At 42.6% G+C, this 19,094-nt stretch overlaps 1 protein-coding gene across 1 annotated transcript; it reads left to right on the top strand.

Annotated features, from left to right (window-relative positions):
* Positions 1-11,058: 11,058 nt before the first annotated feature.
* On the top strand, positions 11,059-13,798 carry SPN (sialophorin). Its single transcript, XM_025048465.1, has 2 exons — positions 11,059-11,127; positions 11,517-13,798. Exon 2 carries the CDS (start codon positions 11,533-11,535, stop codon positions 12,844-12,846), a length of 1,314 nt encoding a protein of 437 aa, XP_024904233.1. The 5' UTR covers positions 11,059-11,127; positions 11,517-11,532; the 3' UTR covers positions 12,847-13,798.
* The last annotated feature ends 5,296 nt before the right edge of the window (positions 13,799-19,094 follow it).

Here is a 19,094-nt window from a genome sequence, read left to right as displayed (position 1 = left end):
GGTGTGTCTTTGGAAGAATGTCTATTCAGATCCTCTGTTCATTTTCAATTAAACTGTTGGCTTTTTTGCTGTCGAGTTGTATGCATTCTTTATATATTTTAGATATTAACCCCTTATTGGATATATGATTTACAAATATTTTCTCCTGTTCTGTAGGTTGCCTTTTCATTTTGTTGATGGTTTCCTTTGCTATGCAGAAGCTTTTTAGTTCGATGTAGTCTCACTTATTTATTTTTGCTTTTGTTGCTTTTGCTTTTGGTGTGAAATCTAAAAATCTTTGCCAAGACTGATGTCAAGGAGTTTACCTCCTATATTTTCTTCTATGAGTTTTATGATTTCAGGTCTTATATTCAAGTATTTAATCCATTTTGAGTTGATTTTTGTGTGTGGTATAAGATAGAGATCCATTTTCATTAGTCTGCATGTGGCTGTCCAGTTTTCCGAACATCGTTTATTGAAAGACTATCCTTTCTCCATATTCTGGCTTCTTCATCATAGGTTAATTGACTATGTATGTGTGGGTTTACTTCTAGGCTCTCTATTTTGTTCCATTAGTCTATATGTCTGTTTTTATGTCAATACCATACTGTTTTGATTACTTTAGCTTTGTAATATATTTTGAAATCAGGAAGCATGATGCCTTCAGCTTTGTTATTCGTTCTCAAGGCTGTTATGGCTATTTGGGGTCTTTTATGGTTCTATATAATTTTAGGATTGTTTGTTTTATTTCTGTGAATATACCATTGGAATTTTTCAATGCGATCATTGAATCTGTAGATTGCATTGGGTAGTATGGCTTTTTTTTAACAATATTAATTTTTGTAATCCACGAGCGTGGAATATCTTTCCATTTATATGTGTCACCTTCAATTTCTTTCAATGCCTTATAGTTTTCAGCATACAGGTCTTTCACTTCTTTGGTTAAATTTATCTCTAGATGTATTATTCTATTTAAAAATTAAATTTATTGGGGTAACACAGATTAATAAAATTATATAAATTTTAGGTGTATAAATTTATAACACACCATCTGTATACCCTATTGTGTGCTCACCACCCAAAGTCTAGGTTCCCCCCATATATTTGACTCCCTTTACCCTCTTTGTCCTTCCTCCCATCCCATTTGGTAACTACCATTCTGTTCTCTATTTCTATGAGTTTGTTTTTTATTTGTTTTGTTTTGTTTTGTTTTGTTTTATATCCCTCATATGAGTGAAAGCAAACAGTTTTTGTTCATTTCTGTTTGACTTATTTCACTTGCCATGCATGTCCAAATGGCAATATTTCATCTTTTTTATTGCTGGGTAGTAGTATTCCACTGTATATATGTATCACAACTTCTTTACCTTTTAAGTTGTTTTATTTTGTTCTTTTTGATGCCATTGTAAATGGGATTGTTTTCTTAATTCCTCTTTTTGATAATTTGTTGTTAATGTATAGAAATGTAACTAATTTTTGTATATTTTGATTTTGTATCCTGCAACTTTACTGAACTCATTTATTCATTCTAACAATTTTTGGTGATCTTTGGGGGTTCCTATATATAATATCATGTTATCTGAAAATAGAGACAGTTTTACTTTTTCCTTTCCAATTTGGATGCCTTTTATTTCTTTTTCTTGCCTAGTTGCTCTGGCTAGGACTTCCAGTACTATGTTGAATAAAAGTGGTGAGAATGGGCATCCTAATCTTGTTTTTTATTTTAGAGGAAAAGATTTTAGCTTTTCACTATTGAGTATGATGTTAGCTGTGGGCTTATCATATATGGCCTTTATGATGTTGAGGTATGTTCCCTCCATACCCACTTCGTAGAGAGTTTTTATCATAAATAGATATTTATTTTTGTCAGATGTTTTTTATACATCTCTTGAGGTGATCATGTGGTTTTTACCCTTCATTTTGTTAATATGCTGTATCACACTGATTGATTTGCAGATATCAATGAAGATGGGCAAGACATGCTTCCTCCACACTCCCTTTTTCTTCCTGGTTAGAATTCAAGACAGCAAGTTCATCCATGCCCTAGAAGATGGTAGAACAATGACTGGAAAGGGGCCTGGGTCCCTGAATGATGTGAGGTACAGAGCTGCTTCATCAACCACAACCACATAACTTGGACATACTCCATCAAAGAGAAATAATCTACTTTTTTTCTTTAGGCCATCATGTTATTATATCTCTTTGTTAGCTTTACCTGTAATAATGCAGTCTTATATATTGTCTCTCATATTTTCTTCCTCATCTCCCACTTTTTTGAGGTTCTGTTTTCTGGGATAGTGCCTCGATTTTATATTCCAACAGTTTCATTAATTCAATATTACAGTTTTAATTCCTAAGAATTCAGTCTTATACTCTATTTCTCTTCATAGCATCCTGTCCTTATTTTTAAAAAGCAATATCTTCTCAAATTTCTCTAAGAATGTCAAATTTTTCTTTCTTTCTTTATATAACGTCTATTGTTTCCTCAAGGATTATTATTATTATTATTATTATTATTATTATTATCATTATTTTATTTTGCTTATGTACTCATGATGCTTTTGGCTACAAATTACTAAAGATCCAACTTATAGGGAGACCACGTAAGGACATAGGTGGGATTCAGGGCCTGTTGATCTAGCTTTTGCAATGTGTCCAGCATCCCATGCTCTTTGCTCTTTGCCTTCCTGCTCTGCCACTCACAACATTGTCATCGTCATAGGGCTGGTTTCTCTCGGAGTTGTAGGGTATGTTTTTAATCATGTCTGGTGGGACAGAGAAGTCACTGACCCTGGTTTTCTTTCTTTTTTCTTTTTTTTCCAATAACATTTTAGTGTGTTCCCTTCTAGTTTTTTCTATGTTAATTTTTTTGTTTTCCAAAGAATGTACATATCTATAACTGCTAAACATATCATCAGACTCTGCTTTTTTCCACTGCATATCAGAGCATAACATTTTCTACTTTGTTTTTTTTACCAAATCTTTGTAAGCATCATATTTATTTTATTTTCTTTCTTTTTTTTCTTCAATTATAATTGACATTTGATATTATATTAGTTTCAGGTATACAGCATAATTAATGGTTAGGCATTTATATAATTTATAAAGTGATCACCCCAATGAGTCTAATACCCACCTGGCACCATTCGTAGTTATTACAATATTATTGACTGTATTTTCTATACTATACTTTATGTCCACATGACTATTTTATAATTGCCAATTTGTGCTTCTAAATCCCTTCACCTTTTTCACTCAGCCCCCCATCCCCCTTCCATTTGGCAGCCATCGGTTCTGGTTTTCTTTTAAAAGTAAGGAAGAACTTTCCAAGAAGCCTCTCTTCCTTGCATCTCTGTGGCTGGAATTAGGTCACATGCCCTTTCCTGACCCAATCATGGGCAGAGGTGGGAGTGATCACTTTAGATTAATCAGACTTTCTCCTGAAGCTGAAGAAGGAGTCAGTGTCTCTGATGTGTATGGAAGGTGGACCTCTGAACAAACTGGGGTTCCGTTTGGAAGAAGGGAGGTGGAATGGATGACGGGGTTGGTTTATTTCAGTGCCTTCCTTTCATGTTGCAGAGTTTCTTTGAATGTCTGGTATTTCTTTAAAGTTTATTCATACTTGAGAGTGAATTAATAAAAAGCTAATCAGGCTTCAGGTATTGGAGTAGGGCTTTCCAATTTGAAAGCTAGACTTTCAAATTTTTCCTTTTTATTTTTGAGAAAAACTCTTGGATTAGCATCAAACTTTTCATCAGCAAAATCAAGTATCTGTATCCTAGAAGAAAAGGAATGAATGCCTTCTAGCTTCTAAGGAAAACATTTTTTTTCCTGGAATTCTATATCAAACAAGTGTGAGAATAAAATAAAGACATATTTAGGTGCAAAAGTATTTAGAAAGTTTACCTTTTTCTTAAGAAGGTCTTTTTCTTAGAAAGTGACTTGAGGATGTGCTCCAACAAAAACAAGGGGATAAGCCATGAAAGAGAAGGAAGTAGGGTGCACGAAACAGGATCACATCTGGGAGAGAAATCCACCAGTCCCAGGATGAAGCTGTGTAGCAAAGGAGAGGCAAGGAACAAGTAAGCCACTTGAAGCAGGAAAAAGCAATTAGAAACTGCAGGAAAAATTCAAAGATGTATAATTAAGGATAAGGAACCACCATAAATTATTGCCTATGCACTGAACAATATTTATATAATCCTAAGAAGGAAAGAAAACGAAGTCCTCCATATTTAGACTCAAACTCGACCAAAAAGTGCCAATCTTTAATTTCTGGGTTGATGCAAATATTCTACTTCTGTGGTATCCAGTACACAAGCCATTAGTGACATGTGGTTTTTGAGCACTTGAACTGTGCCTGGCTCGTTACAACCAAGGAACTGAATTTTAAATCTTACTTAATTTTAATTAATTTAAATTGACATAGCCCCATGTGGTAGATGGCTACTGTATTGGACACTGTAGCTCTAGACAATGCAAAAAAAGAGAATGCAAGTATTATCTACCCTAAGCATTATAAAAGTAAATGTACACATAAAGGAAGGGAAGCCACAAAGTGACAATCAAGAGTTTATAACGGCTAAAGTTTACATGGGTTGAGATTACTGGCACTGTTCCAGAAGCTCTCAATGTCCTAGCTCATTAAACTTCAGAATAAGGCTGCCAGGCAGGTACTGTTAGTGCTAACCTCTTCTCACGAATGAGAAACCAGAGGCACAGGAAATTTGTATTTGCTGCTCAAGGTCACACACTCGGTCAGTGGCCCCAGAGTCTACTCGCTCAACCACTGTGCTGTTGTACCTGACAACGGATACTGAAAATGACCACAGAGGGCTATGGTTTAAAGTAACAAAGCATTTCAGTTGCAGGGCCTAAAAAGAGGGATGTAGCTGACCTAGGAGGTAGGATGGGGCCAGTGAGTCAAATGCTCATCTATTGAGCTAGAAGTCAGTAGATGATAGAAGGCAAAATGGATCTTTTCAGAAATAACAGAATGAGCATATTGTTTAAGGATATGGGCCCACCAGAAGAACTGAGACTAAGATAAGTTTAAAGCGTTAAAAATGGTTTATTTCTAGGACCACAACTTATCATTCATGATAAACCCTCTGTGCTTAAATATGCATTACTTTGATAACAATTAAGAAACAGTTATGTTCAATGAATAGATTAGTACATAAACTTCTCTGACTACATGGAAATTCCCCAGAGGACAAGAGTTGCCTGCTTTGTCAGTCCACTTCCTGGAGAGGTTGTGGATGGCAAGAAAAGTTCCTAGGCCCCAAAGCAAAGCCAAATCTTGTCTGGAGTCTGACCTGGAGGGTCAGAATGGGACTTGATAACTTGTCTCTTACTTCAGCAGTTATTATTAATTAGGCTTTTATTAAAAACCCCCACACTATCTAATTTAATCCTCCCAAGAACTTTGATAAATAGCATTATTATCTCTATTTTACAGGTGAAGAAACTGAGGCAGAGATGAAATGACTGACCTAAGGCCATACAGACAGTAGATGGTGCAGTTCAGTTGCCTCGGACTCTTCTGTGGCTTTCCTGGCCTCCCGCTTAAGGGTGGGGAGGGGCAAGCTCTCTTGTACCCGCTCCTGTCTGCTTTAGTGTCTGGCTGGAAATAGCCCCTCAAAGATCCTGCAGAAAGTCAGAGCTGAAAGTCCAAATCCTGGTGGGGATGGGGGCCTGGGGAAGAAAGTGGTATTATCTATGCAAAACTCAAGTTGTCATATTACTCCTGAGCATGCAAACCTCTGATGACCCTGGATGACCTCCTAGAGGTCTGCAGGCTGGGCGGTGCCTTCACAACTCCAGGCACACCCAGTGCTCGTAGTCCTTCTCTGGCCTCCTCGCCTTTGCTGGGACTGTCCTTCAGCCTGAAGCCCACTCCCTTCTCTCAGCCAGAGAACTCTGTCATCAATAAACATCACTGAGCACCTACTGTGTACCAAGAACTTTCTAGGTGCTGGTAGTACAGCAGCAAACAGACACGCGCACACACCCATGCTCTCATGGAGCTTACATTCCAGTGGGGGCAGAAAGATAGAAACAAATTAAGAAAGTAAATGATATGGTATATAAGAAAGTGAGAAGTACTATGGAGAGAAAACTAGGGTAGTGGGTGGGGGATGCAGGCCAGGGGGAAGGAGTGCAATTTAAAATAGGGTGGCCAGACAAAGCCATACTGAGAAGGTACCATTTGAGCAAAAAAAATGTGAGAAAGGGAGCCATCTAGATATCTGGGTGAAGGGGCTTCTATGGAGGGCCACACTGCATGAAGGCCCTAAAGCTTGTATTCTCTAGGAACGAAGCGGAGGCCTAGGTGGCAGCAGTAGAGGGAATGAAGGCAGAAGAGGGAGGGAGGGTCAGATTGGGTATGGTCTTGTTGGCTATTTTGAGGACTTGGGCTTTTATTTGGAGTGGGGTGAGAGCTGTCTCAGGGTTTAGGACAGAGGATGGATAGGATCAGATGTTCGATCTGGGTCCCTCTGGCTATTCTGTGGAAAAGAGCTTCAAGGAGGATGAGGTCACGCAGGGAGACTGGAGCAGTTTCCCACGAGGAAAGACAGGCTTGGGCCAGGAGGATAGCAGTGAAGATGGGGAAGAGTAGTCAGATTTTGGATCATTCTATTTTTTAGTATTTTGCCGTATCAGTATGCAACATTAACACAGTGAACCCCCATAGACAGGCGGTTCACATAGCTTTACTACCCGCCCCCCTTTTTTAAACATGTCCCGCTGCGCCATGCCTAAGCAAATAATAAATGAGTAGTAGAATTACATTTTCAGTATTGCATCTCGATACATCTTAAAAGCTTTCTAGTTCTCAGAAGACTTATCTGGGTCCTCTTTGTTCTTGGGACACACGATGATCCCATTCAACATTTTTGTTAATGGCCACTGACTAGATGACTAGAGGCCTTTTCTTCTTCTTTTTTTGTTTTTAATTTTTTTTTTATGAGCACCTGAGAAGAGAATTAAGATTTAGCAGTCATTTATTCCTATTTTTCATTCCATTGTTGAGCTCTTCTCAAAAATCAATTCAGGTGCTAAATGTATTGAGGGAAATGGTGGCTGAGGAAAATGTTAAAATATATTATCAGCTTGTTGTAACAGGATATAACGCAGGAACAGCCAGGTGGAAGAGATGCCTACGGCGAGGCATGGGGACACGGTGCAGAGTTTCCATGCCTGCTCTGCATGCGCCATTTTCCTCAAATCTCCACATTTCACCACCCCAGAAACTCCTTCACTGTATGTTAACATTTTGCCACATATGCTTTATTTTTATCTCCTATATTATTATTTTTATTGTTGTCATTCTTTTGTAGAGCTATTTCAGAGGCAGTTTTGCATTGTGTATCTTCACTCCTACATACTTTAAACATGTATTTCCCGTGACATTCTTTTTCATAACCATAATATATTTATCAAATTCAGGAAAGTTAATGTTAATTTAATACAATTATCTACTTTGCAGTCTGCATTCAAATTTTGCCATTGTCCCCATGGTTTCCTTTATAGCAATCCTTCCCCGTCTTCCAGGATCTATTCCAGAATCTCATATTGCATTTAGTTGTCACGTCTTTTTACTCTTTTTAAGATCCAGAAGAATGTTTCAGGCTTTCTTTGTTCTTCCTGATATTGACAAATTTGAAGAGTACAAGCCAGTCATTTTGCAAAATGTCCTCCTACAATTTGGATTTGCCTGATATTTCTTAACAATTAGATTCAGGCTATACATTTTTTGCTAGGACTGCCACAGAAATGACACTGTGTCCTTCTCCGTGCATCATATCTGGAGCCACTTGATGTTAGTTTGTCCCCTTACCGGTGATGTTAACTTTGATCACTTATTTAAGATGGTGTCTGTTAGATTTCTCCACCTTGCAGTTGCTACTTTTCCTTAGTAATGAATACATATTTTGTGAGGAGATACTTTAGAAATTGAAAATATCCAATATGCTATATGCAACCCCCCTTGCTGCCCTAATTTTACCCAATGGTTTTAACATCTATCTTTACCTGAATCAATTATTAGTTAGCTTTTCTACAGTAAAAGAACTTTCCCTCCTTTTCTACCTCCCTTCTCCTCTCCCTCCCTTCCTCCTTCACTCTATGTGTGATTCAGAAGCAATATGAACTCATGGGTTCTTTTCTTCCTCCCTTCTACTCTCCCTCCCTTCCTCCTTCACTCTATGTGTGATTCAGAAGCAATATGAACTCATGGGTTCTTTCTTCACTCAGTGCATTCATTGATCACTGACAGTATTAATTTTGATGCACAAAGGGTCTCTAGTTTGGCCAGGAGGAACTCCTTCAGGTTGGTTCCTTGTCCTTTTGACACATTACCATCATTCTTTGAGTACTTCCATACTTTCTGACGCAACAAGATGTTCCAGGATCATCTTGTACCTTCCCTGCCCCAGCTTTGGAATAAGCCGTTTTCCAAGGAGTCCTGATTCTTTTTCAGGAACCAGGTATTTAGAAGCCAAGATCTGGGTGTCAGGTACTCGCCCCATCTTGAAGGTAGAGATAGAAGAATTTACAGATGGATTGGATGTAGGGTATAGGAGAAAGAGAAGAATACCTATTCCCTTTAGCTTTTTTAGACATTGCTTCTCTAAAGTCTTCCCGGACACTCCCCAAGACTGAATCTAGCCTCTATTTTAGCAAGTATTCTATTATTTGAATTATTTACACACAAGCATGTCTTTTAATGCAGCATAGTAATTAAGTGTCAGACTCTGGTACTACTCGGGAGAATCTTACCCTTGGCCTTGGCCTTGGGCCCTTGGACCAACCTGGTTTTGAAGCTCATCTCCAGCGCTTGTTGGCTGTCTGAACCTCCACAAGTTTCTTAACTATTTGCCTTCTCAGTTTCTTCACCTGTAAACTTAGGGTAATAACATGTATCTCACAGGGTCGTTGCAAAGAATAAATGCTATATGAATGTTAAGTGCTTGGCACTGAGCCTGACACATTCTAAACGCCCGGGGCAGGTTACTTAACCTCTCTTACCTTGGTTTTCTCACCTGTAAAACTGGCTTGTCGTGAGGAATGGCTGGAACCACACACAGAGAACCTTTGGTTTTGTACTTAGCAAACTGCTGCTACCAGAGTTTTCTAAGAGTGTTTCCAGAATATTGCTCTTCTGTGATGTCTTGAGGGCAATGACCTCCTCTTTTTGACATTTTCATCATCTCTCCCTCTGAGCGAAGATCCATAGTCTGTGCCAGTCAGACCCTGTTTCTTGAGGTCTTCGTGCTAGAACCTGGACCCATCTACATCCTCTCAGGTCTCCCCAGAATTGAGGCCCCATATAGAGTTTGGGAACTTTGTCAGCAACAATTTGGTCGGAATGACAATTTTGTCAAAAATGAATTTTGCTTTGGTGATTTTTTTTTAAAAGATGGGAAAATTGGGAATCTTTGTGCAGTCTTACAAACATTTTTGTTGATTTTTTAGAATTAAAATAATTTCTTAACCTCCAATTGCTTTGCAGGCAATTATTCCTGCTTTTCTATTTGCAATAGCAAAATGTTGAAACAACCTAAAAGTCTGACAATGGAATAGTTTCCTTCCTTCCTTCCCTCTCTCTCTCTTTCTTTCTCTCTCTCTCTCTCGAGCGCGCGCTCTCTCATTAGGTCAGTAAAAAAAAAAGTACAGAACAATATATAATAATAAAATCTCATATAATGAAATACATACATGTGTAAACACTTTGTTATGTACGTCTATCTGCTGATGGTGGTATGGAACCTTTTCATTTCTTACTCTCCTGACTGTTGGAGAGTCAACCCATTGTGGCCCTGAGCATCCCCGCATACTCCTGCTAGTATGCCAAGAATGCAAAGTCCTGGCCACTCTATATCCAGGTTGTTTCTCAAGGTTGTGTTTGCAGTGAGTAACTCTGAAGGATGACATAATGTCTCCCTTCAGGACAAAGAGCAAGCTTGCTTACCACCTGCTTAAAAAGAGAGAAATTCTCCAAGCTCAGTGTTTGCCAGCTATGGGAAAAGCCCCTTTGTGACACCCTGTGGGACTGGGGGGCAAGGAGAACTGATGCAAACATAATGCTCCTGCTGCTTGTTGTGCAGTGACTAATGGATTCCTGTGTCTCTGACCCAGGAGTCTCATGTCTTTGTGTCAGATTTACTCGTTAGCTTGTGAGTTGGGTACAGTCCCAGGCCCTGACATCAGTCTGTTTCAGTCATCTGTCATGCACGTGTATTATTACTTTTACAATATAAAAATCAGTTTTCGTTATTTTAAAAGAAAAACAAAAAACAAAACCATACACACAACCAAAAATCAAAGCTTACAACGTAGAGGAAAGTCAGAAAACGAAGAAGAAAATAAAGAACCCTTATTCATACATATCTTAAGAAACTTGGTTAATACATTAATAGACATCTTTCCAGACTGTTTTCCATATAGATTCCCATATCTTTATTAGTCTTCTACGAAAATAAGATCAGGGTATATGCAGTGCTTAGTAAGTACCTTGATTTACTTGAGCACGCCACAACTGGGGGCTATTGTGGTGACCCCTTAGCTTCTTGAGAAGTCGTCAAGAGCTCATTGAAGAGCGCATGTAGCTTGCAAAGGCTTTCATTGCCCCCAGCAGAGTTGGGGGCTTCCTCTTGCCTAGTACTTCCTAGGAGCCCTTGGAGCAAGAAATGGTGCCACCCTGGGTCCTGGCCTAACAGCTTGGGGACCACAAACTCAAAGGAAACCACTCTCTCCTCCCATTTCCTCCCCTGAGCCCCTAGTTCTCAAGTGCACATTCCCATCACCCTGACTCTGATACCCCTCCCTATCTAAGCTTCACCTCTTGCCATCCCATTTCCCACCTAAGACCCAGGAATCCCCATTCCAGACTCCCTGCCCCCACATCCCCACCTGCCTCATCTGAGACCCCAGAGCCTCTGGCACCATCTCAGACCCTAGAAAGAGTAGGTGATGGTGCTCAACGCAGGGCAGCTGTGGGAACAGGGCGGGTGGGGCAGGATGCTGGGTGGGGTGGGTGGAGCCAGGGCCACTTCCTTTCCCCTTGGGGCCCCATCTGCTCAGTCCTGCCCCAGCTTCAGGAGGAGTTGGAGTGGCCTGGCTCCAGCCCTGTGCTCTTATCAAGTGAGCTGGTAAGGAGGTGTGGCTTGGTGGGGCAGGGGTCTCAGTGGACCTGGGAATGTAACTTTGGCTTGAAAAGACCCTGATAGATGATGAGAAAAGAGTATTAGAAGCCACTGGGGCTGAATATTGTCAAGGAAGGCCGGGAAGGGCGGCCATTGCTGGAATGCAAACTGCCAAGGCCTAGGGGACCTGTGAGATAGGGTTGGTGGGAGAGCTGCCAGCATCTGTGTTCTTGTTATTTCTGATAATAAAAGCAAGGGTGGAAAAAGCCGTTAAACCACAGGTTAGGCCTGGCAGCTGGCAGGGAAGTGGGCAGGAGGGAAGGGCCTGGTCAGGTCCTCTTCACCAGGTCCTTACGTGTTCCATTTCTCTAACTTCCCCACCCTCAGGTCCCAACTCCTAGTCATGGAAATGGCCCTGCTTCTCCTCCTCCTTGGGTGTTTCAGTGTCCAAGAGGTGAACACAGAATCTCAGAAGGATACAACCACATTGCAGACGTCCAATTTTACTTTGGCTTCAACTATCTTTGAGGCCCTAAACCTTAACTCAAGGACCTCCGACCATATGCTAACAACGGCCCCTGAGAAAAATGACAGCACTGGGCACTGGCTCTCCTCATCTTCCTCAATTCTTCATACAGCCAGTGATGTGTCCTCTCCTGAGACTTCCATTGCTACCAGCGGTGGCCTTCTTGTATCTGATTCAACAATCCCCCAGGAAGTTTCCACCGAGAAATCATCAATGCTCCAGGAAATCTCTAATGAAACCAGTAACCCTATTGTCCCGACAATGACCACTATGACTGGTGGAATCACGACAATTGGCTCTCTGGAGACCTTCGGTGGGACCGGTGGACCCTCTGTCACCGTGGCAGCTAGCTATTTGGAGACCTTAGACAAGACTGGTGGACTCTCTGTCACCATGGTAACTAGCTCTCTGGAGACTTCAGATGGGACTGGTGGACTCCCTGTCACCATGGCAACTAGCTCTCTGGAGACTTCAGATGGGACTGGTGGACTCCCTGTCACCATGGTAACTAGCTCTCTGGAGACCTCAGATGGGACTGGTGGACTCCCTGTCACCATGGTAACTAGCTCTCTGGAGACCTCAGATGGGACTGGTGGACTCCCTGTCACCATGGTAACTAGCTCTCTGGAGACCCCCAAGGGGCCCAGTGGCTCCCCCATCTCCAGGGTAAAAATATCCACCATGACTACCCCAGGAACCTCTGCAAACACAGGCAGTAGACTCTCCCCAAATTCAAAGCAGGGGACAAATAACAGCTGGCTAATGGCTGTAGTCATGTCCCTGCTTGTAGTCATTGTCCTCCTGGCACTGCTCCTGCTGTGGCGCCAGCGGCAGAAGCGGAGAACAGGGGCCCTGACACTAAGCAGAGGTGGGAAGCGCAATGGAGTGGTAGATGCCTGGGCCGGGCCAGCCCGGATGTCAGATGAGGAGGCTGTGATAACAGCAGGAGTGTCTGGTGGCGACAAGGCCTCTGGGGTCCCCGAAGGGGAGGGGTCTGGCCGGCGGCCCACACTTACCACTTTCTTTGGTAGACGGAAGTCTTGCCAAGGTTCCTTGGCACTGGAGGAGCTAAAGGCTGGGTCAGCCCCCAGCCTAGAGGGAGAGGAAGAGCCGTTGGTGGACAGCGAGGATAGGGCTATGGAGGCCCCTGCTTCTGATGGCCCAGAAGCGGGAGATGTGGAGGTCCCTTAGTGCTTGCGAATAAGAGGACTGGAGATCAGAGTCACTTCTAGCTTTCATCACCTTCTCTCCTATTGTCGCTTCCAATCTCATCATCACCCCACGTTGTCACCCAGCATCTTCACTCTGAATCCTCGTCTAGCTTCTAAACCCTGGAACTTCCAGCCAGCCTCCACACCCAACATCCACGCCCAGCACCGAAGCCAAGGCCTGTACCCACTGAATACTTGAAGACTGACTGAATGAAACTTCCTTATCAACCCCTACTTGTCTTCATCACCTTTTACTCTACATTTTTGTCCCTGAAACCAGATACCAAACTTCCTTGACCTATGATTGCTCAGAAGATGTCCCAGGGACACCAGAGTCTAGGAAGAAGGAAAGGATAATCCAGCAAACTCCCATCAGGGATTACTCTGGAAAGCTCATTTGGCTCCATAGATTAGGACTGTCTTACTGGGTCACTCTGTGAACCTCCTTTAACTTTGGGCTCCAGTGCTCTGTATCAGGCCAGCCTGGAGCTTGGGCTGGGTGGTGCCATCTAGATATGCTCTCAGGTGTACCTGTGACAGCACTAGGACTCTAGGCTAGCACATAGCCCAAGCTACCACAGAGTCCCCCACTTATGGACGGAGACAGCCAAAGGCTTCAGTTATTTCTCCTCCCAAAGGCAGAGGTGATAAGAGTTTTGGGGTGGGTGTCGTCTCAGAAGCCCCAGTACCAGCGTGGGTCCACTCGTGGGTGCAGCGTGTGTGCGAGAGACAAGATTTGGTGATGTTTGTGAAGGGTAGTGGTGAGTACAGAGGGCGTGAGTGAGGGTGCAGGTGGGGCTGCCGAGGCGGAGGACATGCCAACCTGAAGAACTGCTGAAAACATGTGTGCCCTCATCTTTGATCGGGCGGGGGCGGAGGTAGGAGATGTAACGCTGTAGCCCAATAAAAGGATGTCGGGCTTGATAGAAAAACTGCTTGTATGACTCAAGTGTGGTTCTTCAGCTCAGCCACTGTATCCTTTCCTCACAGCCTCCCCTACACATGAGGCAGCGGGGAGGAGACCTGGTAGCCAAGTCTTGGTGACACTCCACTACTACGTGTTTTATGTGTGTGTCTGTTCTAAGCTCCTTCCCTTCTCCAAGGGAATCAGTGAGAGTGAGCTAAACGAGGAGCTGCAACAAGCCGGCAGAACCAGGGGCTTTCCCTGTGGCTCTGGGATGGAGGGGAGGGAACACGATCCAGCTGGCTGTCTCAGACGCTAGCCCAGGTCAGAGCCCAGGGGGCCACATGGGGCAGAGGCAGTTGGTATTTCCCCAGGATAAAGAGGAAATTTGCAAAGAGGAAGTTGTTGAGTCACAGGGTGCAGTGGCTGAGGGCAGACAGATTGACCTACGAAGAGAGAGGCCAGTGGGAATCGTATGAGTGGGACTGCCACATGGCCTGGACTGGACGGGAGGCAGGAGACAGGGGAAGAGCCCCTATGAGTCAGATCATGAAGTGGGGGAGAGAAAGGTGGAAAGTGGCTACTATCCACCTGGCTACCATGGGCTTGTGCCTGGCCTGTGGGGAAGGGCTGAGCTGGGGTGGAAATCCAGCCTACACCAGCTGCCAGGCTGGACTCCCACGAGGCCACGTCTGGGTGCCTTTACCCAGCTGTTGAGACTAACTGTAGCCGCAGAACAGCAGAAGTAGTTCCAAAAGTCCCTGAGGGATACTGCAACTGTTGTCTTAGATTTGTCAGATCAAGTGCCCCAAGTCAGGTTTAGAAAATATTGTCACTGAACTTAAAGGCCATTAGCTTCACCTTGCTCATTCAGCACATGTAGTCATTTTCTGAACCATTATTGGTTTGTGGGTTCCAGGAGAATCCTTCAGGAAATGGGGTGAGGGTGGATAATGTACCCAATAGGGCTCTTTCAGTGCAGAAAATATCAAAATATGTGAAAAGTGTTCAAAGAGAGGTGCAAACAAAATTTATGAATGTACCAAAAGAAGGGAGAGACATGCTCCTGGGGGGAGGTTAGGAGGCTCCTACTAAGTTTCACAGGGTCTTTGTCATGTTCACTGCCATGTTCCTGGTGGCTGTTGTGCTGGCACATATTAGGTTCTCGGTAATATTAATTTGAATGAATGAATGAATGAATGAATGAATTATGACTCCTCAGAGATTTTGAAGGCTAAGAAGGATTTTGCCAGGCTGCAAACAGGGGAAGGGCACTCTTCAGAATCGCTAAGAAAAGTGTGAGCAACTCAGTGTAGATGCTTTTTTTGAAAATCATGAAATGAATACCTTAATTTCTCAGAGGTTGAAAAAAAGCAAAAACAAACAAACAAACAAACAACCAAAAAAAACCCAGGAGATATTGTAAGACCAAAAAGAAAAAAAAGAAAAGGGGGAAGAGAAACAATAAGGAAATATAAAACATGGTGGTAAGAGAAGATTATAAAAGCAATTGTAAAAACTTGCTAAAAATAACATTTTCAGTAACTACGTAACTTTAAAAAACTTTAAAAAATGTCTGCAACATAATGTTAAGTGGGAAAAAAAGTTAATCACTAACCTGTAAATATATGATTCTAGTTTTGTAATAAAAAGGCAAAAACATAGACATTTATAGAAAAAGTTTGAAGGAACTATCCCAAATTATTTACTGTGGTTATCTAGAAAGTGATAGGTTTATGGGTGATTTTTATTTTGTTTATATTTTTCTGTATTTTCCAAATTTTATACAATAAATATCAATCACTTTTACAATTATAAAAAATATTAACAAAAAGGTGTTCACTGGGGAGGTTGGGGGGTTAGATGAGAGTTGTGAGAGACGAGGCTGGAAGGGCAGGTCAGAGTCATTTTCTGAAGGGCCCGAGAGTTCTAATTCAGCTCTGGAAGCAGTGGGGAAGGTAGACCGTACGTCTATTTTACTCCGCTCTTTGGGGCCTCAGCAGCTGGTAAATGTAGGTATCCCCTGCTTTTTGAAAGTTTGAGTTAGCCACTTTACTATTACAAAAGACTTACATTAGTACTTGCTTCTGCTAACTGGAAGAAATTCGAAGAGAATTTTTGCTTTCACCAAAAAAAGGCAAAAAGTAAAAATAGCGTTCGGCGTTTGTTTTGCAGCAAGCAGTTATAGGGGCAGAGAGCACCCCAAGCAGACAGAGTGATACTGCTTTTACTATGTGTTAGTGTTATTTTAGATTTTATGTGTTATTTAGTATGATTTGGCAGGGTTTTTTTGGGTCTGAGGATGCTCAAAAAATTTTCCATATAAATTAATGGTAATTGCTTCTTCACCTTACCCCATCTGGGCTGAGGGAAGTTTCAGGACTACTACCTTCCGAGAACAGCTGAACTGTGCCATCATTAGACAAACACATAGAACCACCATCAAGCCTAGCTCTCTCCCTGTTCTTGCTCCCTGGTGCCAAGTCCAGGTGATTCTTCTTCAACAGTCCCTGAAAGCCTTTCCTTCTCTCCAGGCCCCATCACACCTTGCTTGGTCCAGCTGAGACTTCCTTTTTGGTTTCTTGATCTCATTCCCTTTCACTCTCCGCACATGTTGGTCCCAGCAACCCTTCTAAAATGCCACTCTGTCCAGTTTACCCCAGTACTCCCTAAGGCTGCCCAGATACAGCCCACCTGCCTTGCCATGGAATATAAGACCCCTTCTGGCCCTGCTTCTCCTCTGCCCACTGTTGCATGGCCAGCCCTGGAACCCAACACTCTAGGCCTCCAGCCTCATCAAATTCCTTGTAGCTAGTGCCCCAAACATGCCACGCGCTTTTCTTGGAAGAAGGGGATATAGTTTAAATTCCGAAAATATTTATTTTGTCCAGACAGTAAAATAACATTTTTTCTCTTTTGCAAAAGTTAATTGGTAGTACATCCTAGTTTCTTAGATAATGGGATTCACACACACACACACACACACACACACACACACACACACACACAATCATATACTGTTGTATTATTCTTCTTATATTTTAAAGTATATGTTTCTGGTTTATTTTCAAAAGTGCAAATAAATGATAAAGCTTTGTCATCCAAAATAAAAATTCCATATGGAAGAAGGATTTGCATGGGGAAGATCTTGAGAAATCTATTAATGCAATTCACTTTTGTAGAAAGAAAAAGGGCCTCAATACATGGTTCTAAGGACATTTCATTTCTGAAAATAGACATTTACACCTAATTTTCTCTTCATCTCCATTTTTTACCCTTGACTCTTAGTGAGTAGAACCTGGGACTCTGAGTGACCCCTGTCAGCTATGAGCACTTCAGCCCTTTCAAATTCTGAGAGTATTGGTTGAGGAGCCTACACATTGGATGACTGTCTTGTTCTGGGGAGCTTTGGAATAGAGACATTGGACAAATGAAACCCAGGGTATTTTGGAGACAATTTACTCGCTCCCAATAATAAGCTACAAATGGGTGCTTGTGTGCCTTAGCTCCCTAGGGTGTTCAGCACCTGTCTGCTCAGCTCGTGGCATCAGGACAGCCTAGCTGGACCGGTCCAGATCCCAGGAGGTGTTGGCTGTGGAGAAAGCCACTCACTCCCTCCTGCATTAGTGTGCGCTCTGCCTGAAGGCAGCCCACCCCCAGCTGGCCCAACAACACACACACATCTCAACTTCCTTTTACACTCCTCCTCCACTGTCAGGGTTCAGCGCAAATGTCACTGCCTTGCCAAGCCACTCTTGCTGCCTCCACCCCAAACGGACATAGTATTTCTCCTCCACTCCTGACACTCCTTACGCGACAGCACAAACAACTGGGCTGTAATTATGTGAAGGTGTCCCTCATTCATTAGAGTATAGCCCTTCCAAGTCCACGTGTCATCTTTGTGGCTCCAGAGTCCAGGGCTTGGCACCTAGTAGTTACCTAATAGGTGTTTACTTAATGAAGGGATAAATAAATTAATGAATGAACAAATGATGGTTTTTAAGTAAACATGTGGCAAGATCAGCTCTGTCTTTTGACAGAACTTGGTATCCAGGAGGGTGGCCTGAAGGCAGTGTGGCCCAAGAGGAGAGCATTATTCTCGTCCGAGTTAGATATAGTGGGAGCGTGGCCTAAGGTGAAAGGAGAGGTCAGGTCTGAAATATATTTTATTCAGAGAACAATATTTTAGAACCAGTTGGCTATTGAAGTGGTGGGGGAAGAATGAGGTTGGACTTTAAGGTTTCTATTTTGGGAGATTGAGGAGATACCAACATGATTATGTGGAATTGCAGAGAGGTGAGCAGTTTGGGGAAAAACATAATAAGTTCTTTTTTAGAAATGTTATAAGGGATGTTTGGAGATGGTTAGAAATAGAGACCTAGAACTTGGGAGGGAAGTCTGAGCTAGAGATATGAGTTTAAGACTCATCTGATTTTACATAGCAATTTAAATAAAGGTATAGATGAATAAATGCATGAACTATAGCATTCACTGTGTAGAATAAGAAAAGGAGAGATCTGTGAAGTGAATCTTTGTGTGTTCGTTAGTCAGGGCAGGTTAACTGCTGTAACAAACAACCCCAACACTCAGGGGTACAACTCAAGAGAAGTTTTTTTCCTTGCTTATGTGACAGTTCAATGCTGGCATTTGGAAGGTGACTTTCTACAAGGTCATTCAGGAACCCCGGTATAATGCAGGAGCCCCAGGCCTGGAACTTGCACCTGGGTCTGGATATTCTGGAAGAACCACCAGGAGGACCAGAGGGATGAGAAATGCCCTTTATTACTCACAAGGCAGGGAAGCTTCAGCAGCGGCTGGTTGAAGCTGCAGAAGTAAAGCTGCTGACCAAGAGCAAGCAGAGTTTTTATGCGCATGAGCAGAGGTAGGGGTTATCATTGGGGGAGCAGCTGCCTTCTAAAACAGATGAGAGCAAGATGTGCTGCTTGGCTACAGGAGCAGATAATGTCCACGGGAGCATCAGGAAACATCCTTGGGAGCAGGCACTGTTGAAAGCTCTGTGCACTGCCTTCCCTGGCTGCTGGCTGGGCAGTCGTCAGTCTTCTGAGTATGTGGAGGGGCTATGTTCTGAGTTAACCCTATACCTGGTTCCTTCATTTTGTGGCTCTGACATTCTTGGAAGGCAATGGGGGGGGCGTGCGGGAGGAGGTAGAGAGATAGAGAGAGACAGAGACAGACAGAGAGAGAGAGAGAGAGATCATAAGAAGACTTTCATGGGCCAAGTCTGGAAGTGGCACATATCACATTCCATGGGACGAAACTTTCAGTCATGGGGTGGCCTCAGTGCAAAAGAGGCTGGGAAGTTT

This window comes from Pteropus alecto, unplaced genomic scaffold (assembly GCF_000325575.1).
Source record: "Pteropus alecto unplaced genomic scaffold, ASM32557v1 scaffold44, whole genome shotgun sequence".
Classification (NCBI taxonomy): Eukaryota; Metazoa; Chordata; class Mammalia; order Chiroptera; family Pteropodidae; genus Pteropus; species Pteropus alecto.
This window is presented reverse-complemented; position numbering and strand designations above follow the sequence as displayed.

Coding starts and splice junctions, on each gene's coding strand:
- SPN (XM_025048465.1), top strand. CDS start 11,533: ATGGAAATGGCCCTGCTTCTCCTCCTCCTTGGGTGTTTCAGTGTCCAA.